The sequence below is a fragment of the Biomphalaria glabrata genome, chromosome 9 (assembly GCF_947242115.1).
Source record: "Biomphalaria glabrata chromosome 9, xgBioGlab47.1, whole genome shotgun sequence".
NCBI classification, from domain to species: Eukaryota; Metazoa; Mollusca; class Gastropoda; family Planorbidae; genus Biomphalaria; species Biomphalaria glabrata.
Window position 1 is genome coordinate 15,650,703 of NC_074719.1, and position 24,267 is coordinate 15,674,969.

At 32.2% G+C, this 24,267-nt stretch overlaps 1 protein-coding gene across 17 annotated transcripts in view; it reads left to right on the top strand.

The window, feature by feature from the left end:
- The first annotated feature begins 2,585 nt into the window (after nucleotides 1–2,585).
- LOC106050106 (DENN domain-containing protein 1B-like) overlaps nucleotides 2,586–24,267 on the top strand; it is a 31,514-nt gene continuing 9,832 nt past the window's right edge. Inside the window, exons 1-21 of one of the 17 annotated variants that reach the window (XM_056040814.1) lie at nucleotides 2,586–2,879; nucleotides 8,086–8,150; nucleotides 8,538–8,581; nucleotides 8,731–8,780; nucleotides 9,161–9,268; nucleotides 9,982–10,141; nucleotides 10,609–10,662; nucleotides 10,774–10,835; nucleotides 11,022–11,120; nucleotides 11,249–11,299; nucleotides 11,472–11,517; nucleotides 11,723–11,830; nucleotides 12,862–12,967; nucleotides 14,545–14,678; nucleotides 15,660–15,791; nucleotides 15,940–15,966; nucleotides 17,578–17,598; nucleotides 18,509–18,541; nucleotides 18,961–18,990; nucleotides 21,887–21,940; nucleotides 23,557–23,658. In XM_056040814.1, the coding sequence (XP_055896789.1) occupies nucleotides 2,863–2,879; nucleotides 8,086–8,150; nucleotides 8,538–8,581; nucleotides 8,731–8,780; nucleotides 9,161–9,268; nucleotides 9,982–10,141; nucleotides 10,609–10,662; nucleotides 10,774–10,835; nucleotides 11,022–11,120; nucleotides 11,249–11,299; nucleotides 11,472–11,517; nucleotides 11,723–11,830; nucleotides 12,862–12,967; nucleotides 14,545–14,678; nucleotides 15,660–15,791; nucleotides 15,940–15,966; nucleotides 17,578–17,598; nucleotides 18,509–18,541; nucleotides 18,961–18,990; nucleotides 21,887–21,940; nucleotides 23,557–23,658 (1,503 nt within the window). In that variant the 5' untranslated portion in view covers nucleotides 2,586–2,862. Of the gene's footprint in view, nucleotides 2,880–8,085; nucleotides 8,151–8,537; nucleotides 8,582–8,730; nucleotides 8,781–9,160; nucleotides 9,269–9,981; nucleotides 10,142–10,608; nucleotides 10,663–10,773; nucleotides 10,836–11,021; nucleotides 11,121–11,248; nucleotides 11,300–11,471; nucleotides 11,518–11,722; nucleotides 11,831–12,861; nucleotides 12,968–14,544; nucleotides 14,679–15,659; nucleotides 15,792–15,939; nucleotides 15,967–17,577; nucleotides 17,599–18,508; nucleotides 18,542–18,957; nucleotides 18,991–21,865; nucleotides 21,941–23,556; nucleotides 23,659–24,267 lie in introns of all 17 variants that reach the window. The other 16 variants (XM_056040823.1, XM_056040816.1, XM_056040815.1 and 13 more) reach the window with 16 other exon arrangements.

Consider the following 24,267-nt stretch of genomic DNA (forward strand, 5'->3'; position numbering starts at 1 on the left):
TCCATGGATGACCCCACTTTCGACACTATCAACCTTTTCATTTCCCATGATGTAAGGTGACCAGATACTTTGGTAGTGAAAGTGGGACAAATGTCCATCATAGGACGTAACAGAACAGGCTTAGATTTTTTCGAGCAATATTGCTTTTAACAATATTGACATTATTACAATACATCACAATTAATGTACACACATAATTTAAATAATTCCAGGCTTTCTAAAACTTTTTCCAAGATAGATAATCTTTCTGTACTATCTATCTGAAAGCGTTAACCTGTCAAATAGGCCGCTTCTCTTTCTCTCAGAAACACTCGACAATATATTAGTAAAAGTTGACTCTGCTACATCACTTTTTCTAGCCAATCCGTGTCATCTAAAATAGTAAGTCGCATGCGTACTTCTTTGGGGAGAAAACGTTTCATGCTTCTTTTCATGCATTTCTGAACCGATTCATCAATGGCAGAAGATACTTCAAGAGCACTGACATTCTGTCCCTCAAGAAACAGAACTTCTGCATGGCATATTGTCGCAATGTTGTACAAAATACAGGCATAATACAGCCCACGGGTTTTCAAAGAAGCTTTTGATAAAGGTGGAACATGTCTTTTGAGAAAAGAATATGATTTCAAAGCAGGATATAATTTAAATAGTTTCTTACCGAATGCTTCTGAGCTAACCACCATATCTTTCCATAGCCCGAAATTCTGCCAAATTCTAAACAGACGAATTTGCTTTTTTCTAAAAATAAATCCCATGAAGGGCAGAAAGAATTTTGGTTTAATCCACATGTACGACAGTAAACTGTGATCGACATTTCTAGTATCGCAGTCAACCGTGGCTGTTGATTTTTCTTGCTTTCTTTATAATTGAGAGTTCTGCCTGTACATTCCTATAAACTTCGATGTTCGTTTTGTTTCCGACATTTTTTACCCCGTCATCGACTTAACTCTTTCTCTCCGTAATTATTTACCACATTCTGGTGGAATCAACGCTGGTAGCGTCAGTTAGGAGAGAAAGACTTAAAAAGACGGGAAAGCCAATCCAGGGAATACTGTGTTCTGGAATTGATTAACAGAATCAGCAAAGGGTCATGAGGAACTAGTATACAACACGCCAAAAGTCAAAAGAAAACGTGCTGACGTCAGTTTCTGAGAAGAAGGCAGGATGCTGCAAAATAAAAGCAGTATTCATGCCTCTAACAGCGAACATAAAATAAGTATCGAGATGGAAACGTCTATAGGCAGTACTTCAAAGTTATTAGTCAAATGATGAAGAAAGTTTTTTTTGAAATAAAAGCATGATATCGATCGACTTTTTAAAAATGAAAGCGGGACATTGACTGTCCCGCCCGGACATTTTATGAAAAGCGTGACAGACACTACAAAGCGGGACTATCCCGCCTAAGTCGGGACGTCTGGTCACGTTACATGATGCCTATGTGCCCATCATTGTAAAGTGACTGTTATATAAAATTTTGATATTATACGGTCACAATACGGTGGGTTATCATGATTAAAAACTAAAGTTCCCCTTGCGGTCAATAGGGCAGATGATGTATAGGTCATCTGTTTCTGTGGCTCATGGTTAACGATGGTGTCATGTGACCAGCACAACAGTACGACCAACCATCTTTACTTTTCCACAACTAATGTCAGGTACTCATTGCATCGGGGTGCACTTATTTCGAGGTGTTTATTTTCGGGAAAGATCAGGGGGGGGGGCATCAAGACCAGCATTTATATATTGACAATTTACATCGAAATGTACCTCTATATTTATATATACACAATACAGGTAGCCCTATCAATTTAGGGCCTAACATAAATTATCTTTCCAAAGATATTACCTAAAGGCCTATAGATCTCTATGTGCCATTGCTAACGGTGGCAGGTGGAGAAAATGTATTGGGTGAGGTAAGGACAAATTAAATTGAAAAGAGATATCATTATCTTATCTTATCTTATGAAATACACTTGGCTAAGTAATCGGGGAGGCACACGGGAAGGGGGGACAAGAACGTTAAGCTACATGGGCTAAATCGTGAGATCGAGTCTATGATGGCTAAATAAAGCAGTGAGATTCATAACAAACGAATATTCACATTTGAATAGAGTAACACCTATAGTAAAATCACTAAATTTAGAAAGCCTTCAGGACAGAAGACTCAAAAGTAAAGTAGCAATTATACATAAAACACTGAACCATAATCTTCAAATACAAAAACAAAAGTTAATAAAATATTCAGAAAAACACAAAGATAAAGGCACGTTCCTCGTCCCGTATGCTAGGACAAATTTGTACAAATGCCCTTTCTTCCCTAGTGCTATTAGGGCATGGAATATGGGTTGCCTGAGCTAGCCAGGAAAACCAGTGACTTGGCAGAATTTAAGTCATTGGTTAATATGCATGACTGAAAGCATGACGCGTAGGACGTAATCATCTTCTTTTTTGAAGTAACGTCTGTATTATATAAGATAAGAAGATAAGATATTTTGTAAAACGTGAGTACATATTATAGAGCCAACCTTTATTAGGCTCTTTTCAAGTAGATATAGATATATATAGGTCTGTGTGCGAACCGTAATCATGTGAACAATACATTCAAAATGGCCACCGAGGGAGTACTTCCGCTTCCCGATTGTACTTAAAATGACTGTCAATAGTTTCAATGTTTACTAAAGTTATTTGTATATCATAGTATATGTAGACCTATTAGCTTTTAGCCTTAGGAATTACATTGATGAGTGCAATGATGTTCTTGACATCTAAATCTAGATTCTAAGTAAATCTTAAGTGCGAGGATTCTCTATTCGCACTAGATTATTTTAATTTTATGACTTATCAAAAATATCATCACAAAACATGGGGTCACGAATCAGGTAAAAATTTAAAAAATCCATTGTACTGAATTATTGTCACTTGTGAAAAAAAAATGCTTCTAGGTATCTAGTCTAGATCTATCCAAAGATAATCTAGATCCTGATATTTATGAAAATTATCATTAAATGACGGTACCTAAATGACTAACTTTAATGACTTTATTATTAGATCCAGATAAAATATATATTACAATATACAATATTAGAACTATAAAATAATAAGCTAGATTAACTAGATCTAGTAGAATCTAGTGACCTAGTCACTAGTGATTCTAGTCTACTTCTCTATAGTTCTATTTTCTATACTAGAATTAGAGGATATTTTTATAGAATAGATCTAATATATTTGTTGTAATATAAATATAAGTCTGAATACTAAATAAAGACAAAGTCTCTAGCTTAGCTAGATTTTATATCTAGATAATATTAATAATCTCGAGTCTCTGTTATTGTTAGATCTAAACCAGTGTTTCTCAAACTTTTTTGTCTGCTGGCACAGTAAAAAACTACAAAAATTTTGCGGCACACCACGAAGAGCAACAGTTGTTTTATAATAAAATGAAAAGTTATTTAACCTGTTTTTAAGTATTACATTCAATGTGAAAGGTGTCCCTGCTTTTGAGAGCAAATTCGATCTAATCAAGGCTCCAAAGTCGATAGACAAACTCGCATTTCATCGTCTATTGTAAGAAGTCTCTCTCTTTTCTTAGACTTGATTTCAGTCAGTACTGAAAACCCAAATTCACAAACCATGAAGATATAAACTGATTGCAGGATATAACTTGTCCAATCTTTTCTACTCAAAATTTGACTTAAGAACTGCATCATTTTTTAAATCAATGAGCTGCTCTTCTTCAGTTGTAAGATTTATAGCTTCATTGTTTCCAAATGGATAGCTGACCCATCCATATTCAAGACTGTTGGGAAGTAATTGCTGCAATGCTGACTGCAGGTGTGTCAAAGTGTCCAGAATTTCGGGGGTGATTTCTTTAATTGAAGCACATTCATTGTAAGTAGGAAAGCAGTCATTTCGAGATCTTACTTTGCCTCAAAGACAATTTTTTACCAAGTGACTTCAGTTTTGAGGATGCAGTGATGGTCCTTGAAGAATTAAATTCAATGAATTTAATTTGTCAAATAAATCAGAGAGAAATGTCACCTTAACGCACCAGATCTCGTCATGAATAGAAAATTCAAAGTCTTTTTTTTTTTCAGCCTCCAAGAATGAAATCAGCTCAGCCTTGTGTTGGGTGACACGCTTTAATACTTTTCCTAGGAGAGCCAACGAACGTTGGTGTGATACAGGAGACATTTGTAGTCTGAATCCATTGCTTCACAAAGCTGAGAGAAAAGTCAGGATGCAAGCGGTCGAGATTTGATGAAGTTTACAACTTCAATCACTTAATCCAGAACAGACATGAAATCTTTCTGCAAAGATTTGAAGGCAAGAGCTTCTCTGTGGATCATGCAGTGAACAACTAATACATTTGGATTTTCTTGACGCACAAGAGTGACAAATCCCTTTCTATTCCCCTGCATGGAAGGACAGCCATCGGTGCAAACGCTGACACAGTTTTTTCCATTGTAGTTTGAAGAGCAAAATGTTTTCGTTCACCACATTGAAAATATCTTCGAATTTGGTTGTAGTCTGTAAGTCTTTGCAAAATAAGAATTCGTTGACACATTTTTCATCCTTTATGAGCCAAATAAAAGCTAGCAGCTGGGCTTTGCCGCTAACGTCAGTGGATTCATCAACTTGAAAAGACCACAGCAGAAACACTTCATCGTCAGTCATGTCGAAGTGCTCGCAGATTTGATCTTGTAAATCTGACAATAAGTCTGCGCGAGATAGTATCATTTGACAAAGGAACTTTCTTAACCTTTTCGGTGGCATCGGGTCCTAGAATAGTTTCAACAACTATTGCTGGTGCAATGACTGATTCAGCTTCTGTGTGTGCGTTCTTGCGCTTTGCTAAAAACTGAGCAACCTTATAACTTGCAATCAATCCTTTTTCTGGCAGCTTTAGGTAGTTCGTAAGTTTTTTTAGCTTGTTTAGTTTGTTGAGTCCTGATGTTTTCCAAGTATTCCTTCAGTTGCGCTTTTACAGCTGGATGTTTTGTTTCCAAGTGTCTCTTCAATTTGCTTGGAACAAGCACCTCATTCGATAGAGTTGCATTGCAGATCAGACAGAATGGCAATGGAGCATCGTCAGGTCCAGAATATATGAAACCATATCTGATGTAATCTTCTTTGTACCTTCGTTTGGTTCCTTGCTTTTCATTTAATGCTTTAGCAGTTTCATTCTTGCCAACATATTTCTGTATTTCTCCATGGATAACAATGAATAATGCTTATTGATAATTTGTTATTATTAGAAGTATGTTGGAAAATTTCTTAACCTGAATGGCTAACACCTCTTTCCGTCAAAATGGAGCGATCCGATTTAGCAGGGCAGAGAAAATGGGAGAGTGTGAACTACTATTACTGATCGTTACAAGTGGGGATGTCGTCGCAATGTAAAATATAAATTTAATATTAATATATAGGCAGACCTATGTAACCTGCATGTATGGCGTTCTGAAAACTCCCTCGGCATATCTGCAAGTCATCGGCGGCACACTGATCTAAACATTTGTATTTTATAATGTTTCTTCAGATTTGAAGATAATCTACAATCTATCTACAGTCTACATGTGTAACATAGTCCAAACCTCTTGCAAGATTATGGGGGAGGGTATGAACTCTGCGTGGCTCTGGTCAATTGAGATGACCTTTAATGAATTCCAGTGCACATACCGCACAACCAGGCATCCATCCAGTCTAGAATGTCCAGAAAATAATCTAGCTAGAGATAATTCTTAAATTTGAATTTAAGAGACTCTTACTTTTTACTCTTTGACTTAGTAACTAATCTAGATCTAATAGAATAGAAGATATAGAATTTAGAGCAGATACTCATAGGGATCTTCTAATGATCTATAATTCTAGAACTAGAAATGGCTAAAGCTAGGATTAGAATTTAATCTACTTTTTAAAAATCTAGATCAAGTAAACATTATGTCATGGGGATGCAAGATCGCTGGCTATAGCCGACATGCTGGCAAAATCAAAGTAAAAAAAAAAGTTTGCCGGCAAATACCAGTTCGACTGATTGCCGTCTCGGTATTGGACATTTTTTTTCACTTGCAATAATGTTGGGGTTTTTTTTGGGGGGGGGGGGGGGGGGGGGGTTGCTGACCTCCCTTGCAGGCAAAACGGGGCTCCGTTGCTTGCATCCATGCATTATATTTAATTTCTAGCTCCTCCTTAGCTGTTGAAAATGAGCATAATTTTATTAAATTAAAATTTCCTATTAGATGAACTTTTTGAACTGAAAGACGATTATAATGGAGTCCTATCTTTGCTTTGAAATGCCATTCGCATACAAGGCATGAGTAGGTTGGGTCTGTTGCAGAGCCACACTCTGCACAGCTTATTAGTCCTTATATTTGAGAATGCAGGTCTTTTCCTCTGTATTTAATCAGTTCTCCCATAATTTAGTCCTCTCTTGGTGCTTTGTGGTTCTTTATAATCCTTATCATTTTTAATTTCACTTTGTTTTGGTGGGTTTACTAAGGAATCTGGTTCTTCCTTTTCTTCATTATCTCTATCTTCAGTCACATTTAGGAACTCAAAAGTATTTATCCATCTCTCGATTGCCATGCTGCTTTCTGTATTGAGCTCACCATCTTTGTTCCCACACATTTATGATCTACTTTGAAATCCTTTTTTTTTTTTCACCTATAATTTTCATGTACCTGTACATCCCTCTCTCTTGCTTAGTCCTCAATGTGAGTGATCTTATTCTCCTATTCCTGTTTTTTCTTTGTGACAACTTTTGTGACCCTTCTTCTTTTTTCATTGCATTGCTTTTTAGTGTTTCTGTTTCTCCTGTAGCATTGTCTTCCTAATATTGTTTTCACTTCTAGAACATGTCTGCATTCATCATCTTACCATTTGATTCTCCTGTTCTTCTGCTGAAATCTAACCACCTTTTCTGCTGTATTTTAAATAGTATTTATATTTATTTTATCCCATTGCTCATTTTTGTTATATTTTTCATTTTTCTTTTCCAATATTTCCAATATTGTTAGTTGTGCAACAAGAGGTATCTTATATTTCTTCAGTGCTTGAGTTGGGCTACGCACTGTTCTAAAAATACTTCTAAGTCTAAAGCACATTCCATGTCGCAAAATAAAAGTCATTCCATTTTCAGGCATAGACTGTTTTCCGTTGTGATCTGTTTTTTCATACATGTTTTAGCTTTGATAACAATAATTTGATATGACTGGGCTATTAGCCTTGCGCACAACCATCTTGGGACTGCCCTTTTCTGCTCTTTCTGCCTTTATTTTTGGGTAAGGTGCCCTAGCCATTGCGGACCACTTCCTTCAAGGCAGCAAGGTTGATTTTAGTCCACCCCAGATATTTTATTATCCTGGTAGTCGCCATATCTGGATGGCATTCCCCTATCTGATATCAGGGAGGCGCTCAATGGGAGATAAAAAGCTCCACAAGAGGGTATTTTCCATGGCTTTTGATATTCCATTCATTGATAGTCTCTGTGATATATATATATACACACACACACACATATATATATATACATACACACACACATATATATATATATATACATACACACACACATATATATACATACACACACATATATATATATATATATATATATATATATATATACATACACACACACACATATATATATATATATTAAAAATGAGACAATTGGTACTTATGATAAAAACTATCCTGCCATACCTAGTTGCTGTGTATAAAAATGTAGTTATTAAAGTAAAAACACTACTGGACATCTAAAGTTAGACCTAGTAAACTCAAATGTCTGCATATTTTTTTTTATCATGGAGCTTGAAAAATCTGTTAGCTGTTTCAAACACTTTTAAATTTCCAGTTAATTTCTGCCTTAAATTAAAAAAAAATCTCCACAATTCTAAAAATCAAAAGACAAAGTGTTTTAAATAACTTAATGGGTGTAAGAAAAAAAAAACACTTCAAAACAATAATGTGTGTAGGTTCAAAACTTAAGTCCTAAACTTAAATCTAATTTTTAAATCCATTGTAAAGCACATAAATAATTATTGACTCCCTGTTTTATTTAGCATTTTTTTAATACATTCCTTGCAGAGAAAAGCCAGAACGTTTCTTTGAGGTATTTGTTGAGATTGCAAAACCTGAAGGAATTGATGATGGTAAAAAGAAATTTCTATAATTAAAAAATATATGTTTTACAATAAAATGTAGTTTTTTTTCCTGCTGTGAACTTTTATAGTAGTTTAATTGTTATTGAGTTATAAATATTCAAATGCTTTAAAAGTTTATCAACATTTACAATGCTTTAAAAGTTTACCAACATTTACTTATCTGTGTGTATATATATATATATATATATATATATATATATATATATATATATATATATATATATATATATATATATTATAAATTAGTCTCAATCTTTGCACAATCAAAAGGGTTTCATAGATAGAAAAAACAATGTTTCTTATTTTGTGTTTATAGTGGAATATTCTGGCCGTTTAAAAATCTTATGCTTGTTATTTCTTCATTGTCTATTTCAGCTCCATTTATTATTCAGAAATATCCTGCAGATTTTGAGGATAAGGTAACATTGGGTATATTAAGTAAAAAAATGCTTCTTTGTAGAAATGAATTTTTATAAGATTCTACATGTGTTATGTTTTCTTTTCTTATTTAATATTCAGATTGTAATTATATATTTATCCAAATGATGTATATTTTTTCTTCTTTCAGGAAGCTCTAGCAATGATACCGAAATTTGCTTTCCCTTGCAAGACTGAAGTGTAATAAGAATTAATCATTTTAATTAATGAAAACTACTAAGTTACTTTTTTTTTTCAATGACCCTAAATGTTAAGCAAGTTGATTGACATTGGGTGGTATATTGGAATTAATGTTCAAGGCTTACAGAAATTCTGACCATAGTTTTACTATGTTGTTTTTTGTTTGTGTTTTCATATATATATATATTATACATAGAATTCTTCTTCTCAGTGGCTTGACACAGCTGTAGGGTTGTATCTTAAAACAGCATGTTTAGAAATTTAAATCATTAAAAAAGTTGTTTTAGTTTTAAATGTGCCACAGATAATAACTTTAATTACTTTGTTGTCATTTGTGAATGATAGTTGTTCCTGCTAACGAGGTTTTGTATGATTTCTAGGTCCACAGTGGAGCACTTCACTTTTGTCTTGACTGACTTGGAAAGTATGTTTAGATTTGGTTATTGTAGGCATGCCACAGGACATCAGACTTGTCTCTGTATAGTCAGGTTAGATGTTCATATTTGTTTTCATGCTTGGTTTGTGGTTGACTAGTAACAATAATGTATTTACCTGGAATGACTTTGTGATTGACATTCAAAGGGGATGTCTTATTTTTCCATTATGTAGTCTTTGAAAATAACAAGTCAAAATTGTAACATCTTGTCTCTTTTTGGTATATATTCCCATTGATTCTCCAATCTCAAGGCATAGTCTAACAATCTTTTATTTGCGGTTCAAACTAAGAATGCTGTCATTTGTTTTATAATGCTGTTTATGTGCTGTTGTTTAAAACAGCCACACTTTCTTTACAAATCAAATATGTTGGCTTATATCATGTTCCACAAAAAATCTGTAAAGATCCATTCACTTTTCCTGGTAGATCCTACACTCAGAGTCCCATTTCATAAACATGAAATATGTTAAATGCCACTGTGCCAATCCATCAGAGAAAAATTGAGGGCCATAACTTAAGGAAAGATACATTTTTCAACCTTTTTTATAGGAGGTTGGGTTTCTACACTTTATGTCAATGTTTTGGTGGGCCAGTTTTTGTGGTGTGACTATTAGAATTAAGAAGAATAAATAGATCTAGATCTAACTATTTGAACATTCTCTCTAATAGCAAGGCATCAAAGCCAGGTCTGATTTAATTAGAAACAATATATCTAGAAATGTTCCTATCTTCTTGTTCAATTAGTATTTCCTTTCACTCTTGCAGTTGTTTACCTTGGTACGAAATATTCTACAAATTTCTGGATCTGTTAGCGGATATAACCAACAAGTCTGAAAACAACAATGTGACCAAGTTATTAGAGAAAAGTTACAACCAAGAAGTCCCATCACCTAGGATACCAGTAACAATAGTTGCTAATGAGGATGTAAGTTGTCAGTCTTTAAGCTCTAACATATAGCTAAGTTCATTTCCAAGTCACCTCATTGATGCATACATTCACATTCAGCTGTAAATAAAGATACCACAGAAAGCTGTGATATACATGGAATTGTGTCACCAGGTCTCTGTTATGGAAATTTCTAAAATAATTAGTTAAAGTCTATAATGTAGTCATTTAAACACATGTAATTGTATTGTGATCAGTGAATTCATGCATTTTTGTTCTCAATGTTATATAAAGATAATTTGTGGTCAGCAATGGCCATCCATATTTACAAACTTGAAGTGATTACAGGAATAAAAATTCTGGCTCATCAGTCATAGAATTGAATTCTTTAGCTTTTCATATGAATGTATTCTAAGTATATTTGTACCTTTAAAAAACATTCTATTTTATTAATATTTAAGGCATATATTATGAACTAAAATGATTGTAACTTTTATTTCTTCTAGATGTTTAGCTTTACTCCTCCAGATCCAAATATACTGCCCAGTTTATCTAGCAATGTAAGTCCATGTACAATGTGACAAATGATTTGAATAATGTCTCATTGCATTAATTAACTTTAAAAGCCTTCAAAAATTTTGTCAATAAAAAAAATTGTTTTTTTTTTAAAGAGAAATCTTAAAGAATACTACAGCGCTGTAGATCATGAAAATATGATGAAAATTTTTGCCAGGTAATTTTAGCAAGCAATTTTAACTGAAAAGTGATTTAGTTGCTCATTCTAGTTTAAGAAAATGTACTCTATTTTATCCTTATATATATCTTGAATCACCACTTGTATAATTAATGAATGTATTAAGAGATGTGCTGTGAAATCCTATCAGTCATTGACAACTCTTAATGTCATATTATTTCCCAGCATGCTTCATGAACGACGTATTTATATGACTTCCAAAAAGCTCAGCAGGTTAACAGCATCTATACATGCAGCCGAGAGCATGCTCTACCCTATGCATTGGTAAAATGTTTTGATGTTTGATTAGCTTATTATTGCTTTTGTTTTTCTTTTCTTCATGAAAATATTTGTGAGCCTGCCATTAACACGACCTGTGTCTAATGTCTTGATATGATTGTATCTACTTTCAGGCAACACCTTTACATTCCCATCCTGCCATCTCACCTCATTGATTATATTAGGTAAGATGAAACAAGCTGTGCTTAGAGGTATTCTTGGTATTCACCATTGGCATTAAAACTAAATTTCTTTTTATCAACAAGTGAATCTTAACTTTAGAAATTTTACTCTGTATTTTCTATATATTTGATTTTTGATTAAAAGTTGAATGGAATATATTTTTAACTCTTCCAGTGCCCCAATGCCATATTTGATTGGAGTCCACAAAAATTTAGTAGAGGTAACTTTACTGCTCTAAACTATTAGGATACTAAGAAAACATTATTGGCTCATAGAAAAGTAACAGATTAAACAGTGTACTGAGAGCTCAGATTAACTCCTTGCATTCTTTTAAAGTAATATCTAGATTGTCCAACTTTCGGTTGAATAATAACTAATTTCTGTATTAAATGACAATTTTAATTTTTTAAAATCTGAATGTACAGAAACTGGTGCAGAACCGTGTCGATGTAGGGGATGCTGTGGTGGTTGACCTAGACAACAATACTGTTACCTCCATCTACGATGACTTAGGAGACTTACCTCATGATGTGGTAAATATTTGTGTACATCTTACCTCATGATGTGGTAAATATTTGTGTACATCTTACCTCATGATGTGGTAAATATTTGTGTACATCTTACCTCATGATGTGGTAAATAATTGTGTACATCTTACCTTATAAAGTGGTAAATATTTGTGTACATCTTACCTTATGATGTGGTAAATATTTGTGTACATCTTACCTTATGATGTGGTAAATATTTGTGTATAATGTACATCTTACTTCATGATGTGGTAAATATTTGTCTACATCTTACCTCATGATGTGGTAAATATTTGTGTACAATGTACATCTTACCTCATGATGTGGTAAATATTTTTGTACATCTTACCTCATGATGTGGTAAATATTTGTGTACATCTTACCTCATGATGTGGTAAATATTTGTGTACATCTTACCTTATAAAGTGGTAAATATTTGTGTACATCTTACCTTATGATGTGGTAAATATTTGTGTATAATGTACATCTTACTTCATGATGTGGTAAATATTTGTCTACATCTTACCTCATGATGTGGTAAATATTTGTGTACAATGTACATCTTACCTCATGATGTGGTAAATATTTTTGTACATCTTACCTCATGATGTGGTAAATATTTGTGTACATCTTACCTCATGATGTGGTAAATATTTGTGTACATCTTACCTCATGATGTGGTAAATATTTGTTTACATCTTACCTCATGATGTGGTAAATATTTGTGTACATCTTACCTTATGATGTGGTAAATATTTGTGTACATCTTACCTTATGATGTGGTAAATATTTGTGTATAATGTACATCTTACTTCATGATGTGGTAAATATTTGTGTACATCTTACTTTATGATGTACATTATTTTGCACATTTTCTATTTGATAAAATGTTTAAGAGTATTGTGTTTCTTTTACAATTAGAAATGAATTTATTTTCAATGAAAAAATGTTGAAGTATCAAGTAACATATTTGATTGAGCTATGTCATTATGATCTTATTTGTGAATTGTAACAGTATTTTGTTATTGTCTTTTCAGTCCAGTTTTCTCAAAAAAATGTTGAGGAAAGATACAAAAAACACAATGTTGTATACAGGGGATGCTGTGTCCAAGGCATTTCTCCAGGCAATAGTTAGACTCATTGGTAAATACATAGGTTTAATCATTTTATTAAAAAAAAACATTTACATTTCTCTCATTGTGCTGTTGAAGTATTAAATAGGCTCCCTGAATTAGCCAGGAAAGTCAATGACTTACTTTAATTAACATGCATGACTAGGTCAGACATGCCTACAGTCCCGCATTATGCGGAACCGTCCCATAAAAGCATCAAAAAATCTCACATGTTCCTCAGTTCCGCATTCACGATTTTTTATTCCGCCAAGTCTGAATTCCGACACAAAAAAAAAAAATCGCTGATTTTTCATTATTTATTAATAATGCGAAATGAAAATACTGAATGCAAAATAAATATATCTAGGTCTGTGTTTATTGTTTACATTTCATCTCCTCCCGTGTCCTAAATTTACGAAGATATGGTTGAGATAGATCTAGATCTAGTACTCTAGGTCTAGATACTAGATCTAGATCTATTCTTAGAATCTAGTAAGTGCTAATAAGCCTAATTTTCCATTCAAATCCCTTTCTTTTCCCGACAAAGGCGCTATGGCGGCTATTCTAACACTAACGTAACTAACTCAACTGATTTCTTAGGTTTCTAAGTAATCTAAGAAAAGGATTTTTTTTTCTAATAGGTTATCTCAATATTAGAGATCTAGATTCTAGATCTAGACCTAAATTCTAAATGTAATTAATTAACTTAGACACAGTAAGGCTAAGGCCTAGATCTAAATAAGGCTATATATCTACTTATTACATAGTCTAAATTAGTATCTAGAATCTAGATATAGATCTAGCACTGACTAGATTACTAGATTTAACTAGATGATACTAAATCTAGATCTATCTTAGTATCTATTATCTAGAGAAATAGACTTATAAGGTGATAGATCTCTAGATTTCTATGTATTTAATGTATCATTATCTTATGTAATAAATTTAGTTCTCAATAAGTCCATAGATCTAGTCATAAATATTTAGATCTATAATATAATTATTATAATCTGTGTTCTTAGAGTGTCCTAGAGTAGACTTAGAGGACTTATTAGATGTAGGTCTAGTCCTAGACTAGTACTACTAAGCTACTAGTAGACAGACTCTTAAATTATTTTAGATCTAGCACTAGAGACAACTTCTAGTAGAGCCCTAGAAAAGGATAGATAATCAAGTAGATCTAGAATAATCACATAGGAGTTAGAACTATTGATTTCAAACAAAGGACATAATTATGAATTAAAGGTTTTCTTACTTTTAATTATATTATACTATTTACATCTAATTTATAAGAAGCAAACTAGTATTGTTAATAAAGTAATATAATTGAAGTTTTATTAATTGTGTACAGTATGGCTGACAAACGTAAACGCGTGTATGTTCCACATTGGGGCCCAAAATTCCACATTTTCAACCTGAGTGTTCCACATTCTGGGTCTTGGGGGTAGGCATGTCTGCTAGGTATATATACATAGGATGTAATATACTTATTTTTTTAAAGAATTTGTGTAATTTATGAAATAAATCATTCATTGGATTAGATTAACAGAAGAATCTTCTAAATGCGTTTCCTTTTTTAAAAATTTCTACTTTAAAATTAATTTTCAGGTGGCTATAGGGATGCATTAAAGTTTAGGCAAGGTGAGGCAATTACATTTGATCCTGAAGCTTTTGTACAGTCCCGTCCTTCAGAAAGTCAGCCATTCCTTGAAGGCATGCTCAGTCTACAAATATTTCAGCAGGTCTGTTTTCTACTCATTTGTAATGTTATGGTCAGCAGTCATCACTTTTTCATTGTAATAATTATTAAGGATTTGGTCTAAAGAGTTTAAAGATATATAAATAACAAAACTTTACCTTATATTTTACATAACTTTGGAATTCTTTGTACATATCAACTAACATCAACATAAAAGCTTTTTTATTGTGAAAATCACAGTAAAAGTCAATTAGTATTCTCTTGCAATATTAAAAAAACATTTATTCATTGGTTGCAAGACAATTTATAATAATAAAAAAAAAAAAAAAAAAAACATCCATGTCACTGTGTTAAAAAAAGAAATGTAGAACTGGTACATTGGGATGAGACAAAATTTATTCTGCACTAAAAGCTGTGTCACTTTATTCTGTCCTTGAAGGACCTCATGAAGTCAGTCAAAAGGTCTGTGAATAAAAAGCCACTCGTATGCTATAACCTCCCTGCTGTTGATATTGATGTAGTTCATATCGAACTTGTTTAACTTAAAACATATACCACAAGAATTATCTCCAGCTGAACTCTTGTATTGCCTTAATATGGATGTTATCTCTGTGGCATTTGGTGCACATGATCAGTGACCAAGATTCCTTTGGCTGAAAATAATGTGGATGTCCTGCTCTTTGTAAAGCTTCTTCATTTTAATTTATATTCTGTCCTATAAGACACCCAATGTAAAGTCTTTCATTTACAAGAATAGATTGGGTTCTATGTCATTCCTTGCTTAACCATTGATGGTCATATGCTAAAAGAAGCTAATGATAGATTTAGTGAAGCCAAATTCATCCATCCTGCAGTGTTTGTGTTGTTACTGACATCAAGAGATGAAATATATTTCTATACAGGTCATACCAGCAAATAAATAACACACTTTTTTTTAAAAAAATACATGGGTGTGAGACTAAACCTTTGATGTGAGTGTGATTACCTTTTAAAATTGTCCATTATAATATTTTTATCCCAACAGTTCATCAGAGGCAGGTTGGAGAGGCTTGAGACTGGCCATGGTTACACAGATATCTTTGATGTGGAGGCCAATAAATATAATGATAAGCTTCATTCTAAACCCAAGTACAAGGAATTTATTAAATCTGCCAAGGTAACTTTAAATCATCAACACATAGAGGGAACCCTTAAATTGTTGAGATTATATAATGTAGTCACTAAAGGCTGTAACATCACCTCACTAAATAGACCAATGAATTGTGTATTATTACCCAACTTAAAATGTAATTTTCCTTCCCCAGAAAAGTGGATCTAAAAGCATTATGAAAGTAAGTACTGAAAACTTTAGAACACATATTGGTTACTTTAAAACACACTGATGCTGCTCAGGTTTTATTCACACTTTTGTTTTTTAATTCATTTTTTTTCATGACTGTTTAACATTATGTAGGATGTCTTATGCTTTCTTATTTGAAAGTTTAGGAAAGCATCTTGCTCTTTACAATATGACACAATTATAAAGAGAAAAACTTGTTGACAAATTTTATAAGACTAAGAGAGAATAGGTGAAAAAGTGCTGCGGTAAGAGAGAATAGGTAAAAAAGTGCTGCATAAGGAAATATCCTAAAAATGAATATCCCACAAAATTTAGTCTGTAGATTCAAAAAGAATATGTAAACAATATAAATCTTTAGTAAGATTATTAAGTCTCTGGACCTACTCTTCACATACAAAAGTTGAAACAACAATAAAAACAGTTTTTAAAAATCACACTATTATGATGAAAGTAATATGTAAGCTAATATACAAAATAATAACATTGCATCATCAGCATTGTCAACACCCAGTGTTTTTATTTTTGACCTGATTGAAAGAATAGTGGAGTTATTGTTGAATTGACGAGAAAGGAATCAACCATTACATAAATAAAAAAAAAGAAATCATCTTGAGCAGATGGCATTCCAGCTGGCTTCTCCAAGAATTAACCAGTAAACAATCCTCAATCTTTAGAAGACTTTTTTTTTTTAAGGGCTTCATTAAATCAAGCTTTGGTGCACTTGTGTCTCTAGTTTATGCCAAGGACAAAAGTAAAATTGTGAGCAAATGACTGCATTTAAAACACTGATCAAATAGTTGATGCTTAATTATAACAATAAAAAACAAAAAACTGGGTGAATTGTAAAATCTAAATTTTCCATCCAAAAAGTTAAATCAATGCAAACTTTTTTTCAATAACAGTGAAGGCATTAACTCAGGCCAGAATTTCTCAGTAATTTAGTCTAATAATAAAAGAAATCCTGATATTGATGACATCGTTAGCAAATTAAAGCAAAAGGCTTAATTAGTTCAAACTTTAACAAATATCTATCAGCTGTGCAATATCTCCTTAATCAAAACATGAAAACAGATTTATATTCCATTTTCCTAGCAAACAAGAGAAATACCATTTGGGCAATAAATGACATTTACAAACATTGAAAAGCAGAATATTCTAACTATTCAATAAAAATAAAAATTCATAAAACACAGAATCATAATTATGAAAATCAGATAAGGCACAAAATAAAATATTTTGAGACAAAGTAATAGTTTTTGGCTTTGGACACTCATGGAATAATATGTCTGAATAAACTAGGAGAACTAACAATTAACACAATTCTAATCTCTAATTAAAAAAAAGACTACATAATAAAAACACATATAGTTGTCATGTGCTGCTTTTTGAAAGAACATGTATACAAAAGAATAAAAAAATAGTTGAGGATGGCCTAGCTAGACTATGGGAAGGAAGAAGAATCATTTGGTAGTAGTGCTGTTGAACTTAACAGTCTTAAAACCTTACAAGTAAGCTATTATAAAGGTCTCATATGTCACTTCATGTATTTCACTAGCATGAATTCACTATTCATTACAATTGAAGCACTAGTTTTATTTTACAGCTACGCAGACATTCCACTAAGGTATCTTTGGCAGTTTGGCTTTATTTTTTTTTGTTTTGTCTCTTTTCAATTTTGACTTTTCTTGCCAATTAGTTTTACAATAACACTAGCCGCTGCACTGATAACAATGAATGCATTCTCTCAGGCAGAAGTTATAAGTTAAATAATTAAACAATTTTTGTTACAGAAGTATGCTAGGTAACTCTCTGTTTGAAATATATTTTTGGGTATGATAGTCATCAGAAATATTGAGTTTTATTGATTTAGCAGTCAGTTCAATAGAAAATATTATAATGCTACTGTAAACTGTGCAGTTATTTAAAAAAAAATGTTAGTACATACAGTTTAAATAGCTCTGCATGTTTAATTCTGCATGAACAATCATATGAATTGGGCTTTTGTTTTGATTTTATTGCATTTCTAAGAGTATAACATTTAATTTGGATTTCCAAATATTTATAAGTTATCAGACATGCTCATTATAAATGAATAAATAAAAGAGTTAAAAAACTATACAATACTAAAAGCATTTTCTCAAAGAGTTTACTTTGACATAAGGCCCTAAAAAGTTATTGAATAGTCAAGTCAACATTTTATATCCTAGAGTAAGAATTGTTGATGTAACCAAAAAAAAAAATCATGTTGGTATTAGTTGGGGCCTAACTTTTGTTCCTTTTTCTATAAACTTGTGCTATTAGATATCCTTTGAGCAATTGATTGCTTTCTGTTGTTGGGCATCACAAGGAATTTATGTCTGATAACATCTGAGGGATTTATTCCATTAACAGCTAAAAAAATGTGATGGTAAAGGTTTTAATTTTGTTTCACATGATCCCATGGGGCCTTGATAAGGAAATGATTACACATTTTTATATGACCTTAATCTTTGGTAATGACCTTGACATTTACCTATTATGTCATGTGATCTTAGGCAGCACCAATGATGACAACGGCTATGCATTCAGTAAGTCACACAGCATGATGTACCCACTATAAATATATGGCCACTAGTCCGTGTTGTGTATTCTGTATAGATGAAGCTTGTTTGTCTTTACAAGTCAAATTAAACATTCTTATATGTCTTTTTTTTCCTTCTAATTTTTATTTGTATTATCCAAGAGCTTTACAACAGTGTAAGATCTCTATAAAGCTAAAGTTAAAACCTCATTAATCCTGATCTCATCATATATCTGGTTGTTTTAAAGTATTTTCATTCTCATTATCAAACTTCTAATACATCTAAATTGTTCAGCCATCCCTTGTTGTACACTAGAATGAATTTTCAATGTTCATATTATTATTCCTACAATTTGTTTGCTTTTTTTTAAATGTTATATTTGATGTTGATACATATTGTGTTTTTTTCATTTATACTCTAAGAAGAATGGAAAAAATATATTTAAGTCCTTGGAGGTATGTTTCAGTCTGAATTTAAAGTTTTCAAGCTTCCTATTTCATTCCATCTTTTTCTTCATTTAGTGACTATACCAATCAGTCAATCCATTTCATCATAGTCCCAACCCTCTCAATGATTGTCTACCTACATACATTTTCAGTGAGTTCATACATGTCTCATTGTCCTTCTTCTTTCAATGTCTTAAACATCTCAGTCCATGCTTGGAAAAAGCCACATTGGCGCTTACACAATCCTGTTACTTTTTACCCGGAGAATACACATTTGTCTTCCCATATTTGTGTTATGTTTGTGGTCTTCACATGCTTTCCCCTCAACCTTTAGCACAATTGATGTTTCAAAGTTTCTTCATGATATTTTAATGTGAAAAGTAGATAAATCCCAAAGCATAAAAGATAATAATACATAATTTGAGTCTCACATTTCAAACCTAGTGTTAACCTTATTTTTTTACTAGCCAGATATTACCCACGGCCTACAGGCCTTAGTTTGGATATTACTAATCTAGTGGATTAGATTTAGATCTATGTCAAACTTAGCTAATGTTCCTTTTAAGTTTTTTTCTTCTGACACGAAAATAAAAGTAGATTGCGAAAATGGGTTTACCCATTAAACCCATACATTTATATCAAATATAAAATACTGTGAAGGCGGGTTTACCTGATTTGTTTAAAAGTTTTGTTCTTTAATAGGGATAATTTAGCTATTAAAACTAGTTTACCCGATTTGTTGAAAAAGTTTCTTTAATAGAGATAAATTTGGCTATTTTTATTTTTGGGGTCCCCAGTTGTGGGAGGGACATTAAACATAAACTATAGTCTCCGCCATGATCTAAGTAACATTTATGCCAAGTTTTATCAAGATAGGTCAAACAGTTTTGATTTCTATGCAGGACATACATACATACATAGACCTTACTTTCTGCTTTATGTATTAGAGCGTCAGCTGAGTGAAAGTAAATACTTGAACTGAGCTGGCCACAAAGAAATTTTGTAAACTGTTCATCACAGAAACACATCAACATTACTTGGCTCCCCTAAAATCAAGAGGGGATACTATTAATATTTAGAATATTTTTAACCCATAACTTAAACACATACATTAGAATGAAAGCACCACCAAACCATTTTCCTACCTTCTTGTCTTGCTACACACACTCCCAAAAATTCACACCCTCCCTAAGCATTGCCCAAAACTGACACACTGAAGCTATTGTAGTGGATAGCTATGAAAATATGTGTATCCACCAGGAGGGCCTAATTATTGGTTCAAAATGCCTACCATTGAGTTATGAAACATATCAGTAGCACTGAAAGTTTTCAGTATTTCTTCTTGGTGTGAAATTGTGCCCTTTTAAACCAAAAAAAAAATGATTTGCTACATTAGGTTCATAGTCTGATTTTTTTTTTTTTTATATTTCCGATTATTGCAAACTTGACATGGGCTCAAAACTGTAGGAGGACACTGAATGGACGAGTATTTCGAAAACAGCTTTGATGATTTTTCTAGAAATTTAACAGTTATGTATTTCTTAGGGAAAAACTAGCTAATTGACTACACAGTGAAAGCTCCGGTTTGACTTTATAATTTTTCAAAATATAATTAAAAATAATTTTGCCTTATGTCTTTTTATTTTGAACAGATCTTAAACATGAATTATCATATTTTCCAATGTTTCTTTCAAAGAGTTGAATAAATAAATCAAAGTAAATGAACATTTTGCATACTGTCTTATGTAGAAATCATTGGCTGGAGTTTTAATAGAGGAACCTGATTGTGCAAAGTTGACTTGAAAGACTCTTTGCAATAGTAAAGCATAACAAGACATGAATAGCATGGGAAATTATTCTGCTTTGTAAAGGACGAAATGAATTAAAAAAAAACATTTTTTTTTGTAACTTGTTCTTACTTTTGAACTAGCTTCAAAAGAGTTCTTTTTTGTGGTAATGTTTCCCTTTCCCACTGTTAAGTTATTCAATTTTAATAGAATATTTCATTTAAAGTTATTAATTTGATATATTTGTAATAAATATTTTGTATTGCCACAGAGAAGTCAGTCATTTAAAAGTAAAGCTGGTTGGCTAAACTATTTACTAACATGATATATTTCTAAGTCCTAGTTGAAACTATTTTCTTGTAAAGACATTATTGGATTCTATTTCTCTAATTTGACAATAGTTTAATGATGCATGCTCATTAGAATTGCAATTTCAAGAAATAGAGATTAGCCATTTTTCCCTCTTAGTTTAGTTTTCCACTTTCTCTTTCAGACAAAAAAAAAAAAGTTTAGTTTATAATATTTAACTTGGATATAAGGATAAAAAAAACAACAAAAAAAAAACAACATTGTGCAATTGTAATGTGTTAAATAGCTATCATCATTGTGTTTATTTCTAGCATTTTTGTAGTTTACTAAATTTGAATTATGCAACATTTTGTGGAAGCATTTTCATGTACTTTTAGTACTGTATATAGTAGATATATGAATATGTACCACCTTTGTTTTTGATGTTTTCAGAATATGATATGACATATTTACTGCCAATTCTTTGTGATGAATGGAAAGCAATGTGTACTTTGTTTCTCAGCTTCTTGTTCACATTTACTGCATAGATAGCTGGAATGATAGAAGATTGTTTAGTTTAGGCTACCCACAAATAGTTTCAGTCAACTGAGTTTTGTTTTGTATGGTGAAGTCAAAACAAACATTAGACTGCCAACTCCATTACCTCCCTTTAAATTTGTTTAAACATGTATTGAATTAAGTAAACTGCAAATATGTTTAAGATCTAACTAACTACTGTGTTGGCTGTCAATATTTGTTGTCCAGGTTTGCTAAGCACTAAATTCAGCTGTTGCTGCTTAAATTAAAAGACAGTATTTCTGTTTTTACAGATTACAGAGCAAGGGAGGAAAGCCATGACTACAGTGAAGACAAAAATATCAGGGGTAAGCTAGAGTAACAGAACTTATGTGATGTAGACTTCATTACACCCTTTGTAATAAATTTGTAAATATTATCGTAATTATAACAGTACCTATACTATTTTATATTCCTTTACTAATCCTGATTTGAAACCTAACCCATGCTGCAATCTAAAGTTGAGTTTAAGATGTTCAAACAAAAACTATAGTGTTAGACCAAATAGCATGTTCTTACTTGGTGGGCTGTTTTAAATCATCTTGTCTTTTTTTGTTAGTTGGTAAAAAGTAATAAATAACTTTTTTTTTTTATGTGTGTTGGTTTTGTTATTTATCAGAAAAAAGTTGAAATGGTTACTGTAATAGGCATTCATTTTATCATTTTTATATATTAATGAAATATTAATGTATAATATGTATAATAGTACTTATATTATACTGTAATGCCTTCAAGGGAACAACAAATAATTTCTCCCGTTGTCGACATTTTAGCACTTGCATTATGACGCTGTCCTTTTTGCAAATGCTGATTTGGTGTTAGGAATTCTGTTGATCTGTTGATGTTTCTGAAAATATAAAAAAAGGCTGAACATTAAAAGAGAAAACATTTGTTTTAAAGTTCATATAAAAAGAGTACACTTAAAAAAACAAACAAATAGAACTAAAATATGCAGAGACAAATGTGTTTCAGTCTCTTTTCAAAGACTTATTCAAATTTTGTTTGTAGTATACATCTTCAATATTTCATTCAAAATCTACCACTGTACTAATGGACCTCATTCACCAATTGTAAACAAACAACATTTAGCCACATGATTCTCTATCTCTTCTACTATACAAATTATGCAATCCATAAAGGCTGTCACGTGATACATATTTTTCATTGTTTTATCAATATTATGACGTGGCTAAATGTGTTTATTTACGATTGGTGAATGAGGTCCATTGGCAATAAAACTTCCTGCTTTGTTATTTCAGTGTGAAATATAGTTTAATGAATAATATTTCTGTTTATGTACCCCCTACCACCACCTTAATGATAACTAAGTCTACACATTTTTTTAGTTCTATTAATTTTTTGTTTTTCTAAGTAATATCAGTTGGCTTTTTCTTAGTGAAATTGAATCTAATTAGAAAAAAGGTATTTGCAACAAAACTTTGCTGTGAAAATATGGTGGAATGTGTGGCTGAGTGACATTAACCACTTGGCTACTTAACTGATGGAGTTTGATGTAGAGTTTTTAATGTCTGATTTAATTCAGGCAGAGCTGTGTTAACTTAGCATCTAAAGGTAGCACTGAAACTTTGTCCCAGATACCCCCTTCCCCACATGTTTACAAAAGAGATTGATCTAAAGCACACTGAAAAGGCAATAGGAATAATACTACAATGTTTGCCCTCAGTTTTCTTCTTATGAGGATATATGCAGTTTGTCTCCAATGATGGACTAGATATAAAGTGAATAGTCTTCTCTTTTCTGTAAAAATGGCTCGCTGATTTCATATGCATTTAATTTACTATTGACTCTTTTTGTTATGGCTAGCTAATGTTAATATATTCATCTAACATGTCAATTAAACTTTGTGCGTTCTTGCCTCCTTTCCACACCACCTCCCCATAATCCCCTCACCCACCTGAATCAGCTAACTGAACCAGAGGAGAGAAGAGGGAGTGAGTTTCGAGTGTCTGGTGGACTGGTTCACTCCAAGCCCGTGACCCATTCATCTTCATTAAAAGCACAGAGGGTAAAACTTTCTGTACATGCTAGTGGTGTTGTATCCTTCCCCCCAGTGGCTGTGTCCATCTGTACTGCTGTTAATACTCTGTCATTAACTAACCAGCACAACTAACTTTTCTTGTTTATTCAATGTGTGTGTGTGTCTCATATTTTACCCTCTTTTTTGTTTTTTCCTAACCCATACTCGCTGATGTATCTTTTTTTAGTCAAAGCAGTCACACCTCTTTAAATCCAATGTTTACTTTCAAATAGAGCTCAAATACCTTTTCCTTTCAAAGGTAAGAAATGGTCTCCCTTAGATTTACTGTGTTCCAGAAGTGACCCAGCTCCCATTCCCTCATATTACACTTTCAAATATCTAGATTTAAATACTCTTTGAGTTAATGAGGTTTGGCTGCACACCATTGGGTAATATATGTATATTATCTTTGTTTAAAGTGACCAACATAGGTTGTATATTCTATTTGTACTATAGCAGATGTTTCCATTCTTTTAATACAAAACATGTAAGACAGTGAATATGGATTTTAAAAATTAAAAAAAAAAGCTTAATTATTTTTTTATTTCATTGATATAATAATTAAAAATCAACAATGCAATCAAATTTACATAATAA